Consider the following 6,000-nt stretch of genomic DNA (forward strand, 5'->3'; position numbering starts at 1 on the left):
TAGTAGTCAGCTTTTGCTTTTCAATTGTGTGGAAGCTATTGAGCTACCCGCCTCTCTTTTGCATACTGCCACCACGAGCAGGATATATCAGGTAGCATGTGAAAGGCAGTACTTCCAACGGTCACAGAAGATTGTGAAAATAGAGTGACAAGGTTAAAACTGGTAAATTTCATTAAGTAACTGGTTTATTGCCCACCTTTTAAGTGGAAGTTTGAGTAGTCCTACATAGGACAAGACCTCTCAGATATGACTTTTCACAAATAAATGAAAATTTTATAGTTTCTAAAACTCTTTCAAATGCTTGTTTACAGTATGAGGACAAACCTTATCAATTATAAAATGTAGGTTAAACTGTGGATGTAAACTACTAGAATATTCCCTGGAAAACCTCTCATACAGATTATATATAAAACACACTTGACAGTGCATTGAATTTAAGATGCCTACATGTTATGGTGATAGGTGCAGTACAGATGTCTAAGAATGTTATTCATTTAACTCATCCTTGTTCTGTTTGACCTATGTTACCATAGCATGATGACAGAGATGATGGTGTGGATTATTGGGCCAAAAGAGGAAGAGGCCGTGGCACTTTCCAGCGTGGCAGAGGGCGGTTTAACTTCAAAAAATCAGGTAGCAGTCCAAAGTGGACACATGACAAATACCAAGGGGATGGGCTTGTGGAAGATGAAGAAGAAACAATGGAAAATAATGAAGAAAAGGACAGACGCAAAGAAGAAAAGGTAGAAAACTCTGGCTTGTCGATGAATTGAAGAACAGATTTCCTTCCTCACCATACCCTAAGTGATAAAATTGACAAAATAGTTTTCATTTAAAAATTATTTTCATGTATCTGCGGTAATGGACAAATGGGGGCAACTCATCCATATTTTCTTTATTTCTACAGGAGTAATATGAAGAAAAATTCCAGCTGAAAAAGCAGCCCTTGCACCACCCACACAGCATTTTTAATATTTTTTTGTCGTCAAATGAATGTAAGCATTTTACTTAAATTTTACTGTTTAAAAGTAGTTTAGAGGGATTGTTTTTTGTTTTAAGCCTTTAGAGATCTTGATATAGTAAACTGTATGTTGACGATCGTACAGGTAGAAAGTAAAATGATATTTGTAATTATCAACTTTTAAGAACTTTTACTGTCTGTTATATACAGTGTAATTCTGCTCTGTCCAAAAGATATGGTCAAGTGCAACTCAAAAGTTTTGATTCTCCCCTATGACGCTGTGTTTTATTCTGAAGTAAACTTATAGCTCTGCATACCTGAAATCTTGGAAGAGCATTTTTTTTTATAAATTAGTACTAAGTCTCAATCACAATGGAGTTAGTGTTTTCCTTAGATGTAATGAACCAGAGCAAAGTCTGTTGTGTTTTGCTACCCATCCAAAAGTAGTTAAAAGATTGCTGCCTTAAGCCAGTCTTTTTTATAAAAGCACTTTTCACAGTGAACAGACTGAAATGAAATGTATTTGAAAATAGTCTTCTAGCTTGCTAAAGCAATCCTAACCATAGCTTGATGGGAACTGTACTACAAGACTAATGCAGTTCACTTTGTTTTAATAACTGCAGAAAACTTGCTGTGGATCATATTTGAGAGCTAAAGTATTTCAATATCCCTTAAAATGAATGTGGATGGAGATGTATACAAACCTGTATTAACATTGTCATACATTCACATTTCTAGACCACCCCCACGATGGGAGCTCTCTTCTGAACAGATCTAAATCTGACAAGTATAGCTGTAGCATAACAGGTGCTACGTTTCTCCGTCCATATACCGCTACTGGGGAAATGCCTCAACTGTTTGTGCAACAGCCCAAAAAGTAGCTTGACTTCTATACACTGTAACCGGAAGATTTGTCCTACATTCCAAATGCATGTTCCATTTTTGCATATGACAGAACAAGGTAAACCACTAGTGGAAAAAGAGTTACTTTTAAGAAAATCTGTTTAGTATATTTCAGACTTTGCATGCATAATGTATGAAGTCTTGTGAATGGAGCACTAGTTGCTATCTTAAAACTTTTCAAGCACAGTGAATAACACAAAATGACACTCTCAAGACTACGTTTTAATTGTTTTAATTGGTGACTCATGGGTTACCAATAGAAAGTTTTAGTCAAAAAGTTTGTGGCACTATTAATCCAGCTGCCCTTTGTGTCAGTCTTTGTTCCAGTTCATAAAACTGCCTTTTCAATTTCTTTACGTGGGCTTTCCTCTTCAGGTAAATATTCTGGCAAGTGTGAATTCTCTATTACGTTTACAGTCTTATATGAAATAAAAATCTAAAAGTTTTTAAAAGGATGAAATGTTAGAATTTGTGCCTTACTGCTCTAAACATCTTACAGAAACTTGAACATTTTAACATATAACAAGCTGAAACAGGTTAAAGATACCAATGATAAATTCTAAAACACATTCCCCTTCAACATTTGAAAAACACACTGCAGCACGAAACTTCAAATTAGAACTAACTTGCTATTAGATTTTAAGATCATTAACAATTTAAAACAGTAAGAGCTTTGTCATTTAATTTAATTCTCTGAAGTTGAGCCTTACCTCCTTTCCAGCCTCGTATATAATCACTTGTGCTTCTAGCTCTTTTGTTGCAGCAATAGCAGAAGCTAAGGACTAAAATAAAGTTTTATGCAATTTTAAAAATAATCTTAATATTACAGCTAGATTAAGGATGCAAGTTCAAAATGCTGTGTTGTGTGCATTTTGTTAAAGCAAAGCAAGTTGTAACACTGAAATGTAAAAGTGGAACTAGCAGTAAAGTATTAAATGGAAGCTTTCAAACCGTTTCCAGCTATGTTGTTTATAACATAGTCTGCTTAATTCCATCAATACAGGGCTTGAAAAGTTTCCTGCAAACCTACAAACCAGAAGCCAGCAGTACAATGATGGTCAAAAGAAGGCTTGTAAAAGCTTGATTTGTATCAAGGCTCACCTATCTCTTCTTCCTAGGATAACACAGTAGCACACACTTAGTAATATAGAAGTAATATAGAAGTCTGTTTATATAAGTGTTTAAAGTGCTGTGTAAGCCAGTAGTATCTGGAGAGCTTGATAGTAGGATATACAACATCTACACCAACTTAAAGATGTTACAGAGCTAGTGTGAAATACAGATCTCGGTACTATAGTACGGAGGGTGGGGTGGGGGGGCGGCTATGTCTCAGCATAGAATTAGTTGGCTAATTTATGAAGCAAACCTTCCATCTGAAAAGGACAATACCCTCTCTTCTTACACATCCAGTTGTGTGGATGTTTACGGTCCAACTTTTTTGCTTAATTCCCTTCTTAGTGAGACTTATTTACATTGGCTAAGAATCTCCTTTTACACTTAATATTCTTGTTGTAGTTTTAATGGAGACAGGGAGGTAAGTCTGAAAACATTGGCTCCTGTTATAATGTCATTTATTTATGTGTCACATGTAATGTTTCATAAGCAGTGTAGTTCTAGGTGGCTTCGTGAAATTTCATAACCAGAAACGACAAGCACCAAATGCTACAGAACTCTGGCCCACCATCAAGTGCTGCCGGCTCTAGAGTAATGAGCATCTTCAATTTTCAACTGAAATTACATATAAATAGTAGCATTATTTCTAAAGATTCTATCAAGTTAATGCTGTCATACTGTACTTCACTCTGCCCTGGAATATCATACCCTCGCTCTAAAAGAAACTATAGGAACACCACATACTGCTTATTACACATGTTCTTGCAATAGTCCTCTCCCCACAAGATGATCTCTGCTCCATTTGTCACCTTATTGGCAGCAATGGTAGAAAGAGCATAGAGATGTATTTTGCTAATGTAACTAGGGAGAGTTGAGGGAGGGGGAAAGGATGGCTCCACTTCACAGGTCTTGGTAAAAAGGTTAAACCTTCAATTTGTTTACAGCTTTTTGAAGGGAAGTAGTGGGAACGAGTGTTATAATTCAGTGAATATTTGAACCATTAGCATAACTAAAAGATTGGGCATTCTACTCTGTTAGTGCTATGGTAATTTGTACAAATGTCATACAGACCTTACCTCTGTTACAAGATCTGATTTTACTCTTACTTCTTAAGAGACGACTGAAATGTAAAACTGATTTATTCCACTGACTTTCAACAAAACTTCTTCACACAGACTTCTGGTAGACTAAAGTAGAGAGAGTGAGAGGAGGAATGGAAAAACAACAAACTCTGAGTTCAGTATTCAGAAACTAGTATCCCAGAGTTCACCCTGATAATTAACAATTAATGTGAATCTAAAACTCAAAGAAGGCAGCTAGAAACAAGTGGGGGTAGACTTGGACTTATAGTATATGAAGAAAATTGTGAATACTTGTACTGCAACAAATCTATGTAATTTGATCCAGCAGCCTAGTTGTTAGGCACTTGATAGTACACCTCTACCCCGATATAGCGCGACCCGATATAACACAAATTCGGATATAACGCGGTAAAGCTACTCTGGGGGGGCGGGACTGCGCACTCCGGTGGATCAAAGCAAGTTTGATATAACGCGGTAAGATTTTTTGGCTCCCGAGGACAGCATTAATCGAGGTAGAGGTGTATTTGTATTACAGTAGTGCCTAGATGACCCAACTGAAAGTGGGCTGCTTGGTGCCTTATATCCACAGCATGAGAATGCCTGCCTACAGGGATTTATTAACTTAAATAGACCAAATCGGAGACAGTGTTATTCCCATTTTACATAAGGGAAACTGAGGCACAGTGACTTGCCCAAGGTTGCAAAGGAAGTCTGTGGCAAAGATAGGAATTGAATTCAGAACTTGTGAATCCCAGTCTATCATCATAATATCCTTCCTCTATTTGGACCAGCCTGAAGGTTGGATAACAAAAGCCTACTGCCCTTGAGTATAGTATGAATGGAGCTGCCCACTACCAGCCTGAAGAAAGTATTTCTGGATTACAGAATAGATAGGAAGTGGCAAATTATTCTGTGACCTGACCTCTCTAGAAAACTTTTTAAAAAGCGACAAAGAGTCCTGTGGCACGCTGACGAAGTGGGTATTCACCCATGAAAGCTTATGCTCCAATACGTCTGTTAGTCTATAAGGTGCCACAGGACTCTTTGTTGCTTTTTACAGATCCAGACTAACACGACTACCCCTCTGATACTTTTTAAACAGACATTCTCCTAGAGATTTCAGTTGCAGATTCCCTTGGAGAATCCACATGAGAAATTACACAATTAAAATTAGGAGTGGTGATATAAAGACAATTATTTGAGCTTGGATAAAAGGCACTGAGTAAAACTTAAATTCCTACCACATTATCTAGTCCTTCAATGTTCTTTGCATTCTTGTTGGAACTGTTAAGGAAAAGTTGTGCTTTGAACTTTTAATTGGATACTTCTGGAGTATCTGTTTGGCTGATACGAGGAGTATTCAGCGCATTTGTATTTCTCTTGCTAGAAGTTGAAAACAATCATTGGGATCACACCTACAGGAAAAGTAGTAAGAATTATCTAGTTTCTTTCCTACTAGAGCCTTTTTGTTGCTACAGGCAAGTCGCATCTTAGGCGCATTTAACATGCGTGAATTCAGCTTTGCGCGGTCGGCAAAAACGGGGGGGAAAAAGAAAAACAACAATATAAAAACTGCACCTGTAGTGCGGGTGAGTCTGCCCGCCATTGAACTCGAGTGTTTCGCTATACGCGGTTTTCGCTTTACGCGCTAACCGCGGAACGGAACCCCCGCGTAAGATGAGACTTGCCTGTACATTGAATTTTGAATTAAGGTAGACCAGTCTGGGTGAGTTAGTGGTGGACAACACTGACACACCAGTTTAATAAGGCCACATTTGCTTCCTCTCCTATAATATCACAGTGAGGCTATTCTATTCAGGAGACATCTGGGGTAATTTTGCCCATTGCAGACTTAAAGGCAGGATCTTGCAAATTTTCTCTCTAGGCACCAACTCAAAGATCCTGTCAGTGTTTATTTTGCATTCAGCTCCCCAATCTTCT

At 37.6% G+C, this 6,000-nt stretch overlaps 1 protein-coding gene across 7 annotated transcripts in view; it reads left to right on the top strand.

Moving 5' to 3' along the window:
* Window positions 1-2,283, top strand: part of BCLAF1 (BCL2 associated transcription factor 1) — a 29,033-nt gene extending 26,750 nt beyond the window's left edge. For 4 of the 7 annotated variants that reach the window (XM_026649802.2, XM_026649800.2, XM_026649803.2 and 1 more), the window contains exon 12: window positions 534-901. In XM_026649802.2, coding sequence (XP_026505587.1) covers window positions 534-773 — 240 coding nt within the window. In that variant the 3' untranslated portion in view covers window positions 774-901. The other 3 variants (XR_002908573.3, XM_024207942.3, XM_024207953.3) reach the window with 3 other exon arrangements.
* The last annotated feature ends 3,717 nt before the right edge of the window (window positions 2,284-6,000 follow it).

The sequence above is a fragment of the Terrapene carolina genome, unplaced genomic scaffold (genome assembly GCF_002925995.2).
Source record: "Terrapene carolina triunguis isolate 2854851 unplaced genomic scaffold, T_m_triunguis-2.0 Scaffold85, whole genome shotgun sequence".
In the NCBI taxonomy this organism is placed as follows: Eukaryota; Metazoa; Chordata; order Testudines; family Emydidae; genus Terrapene; species Terrapene triunguis.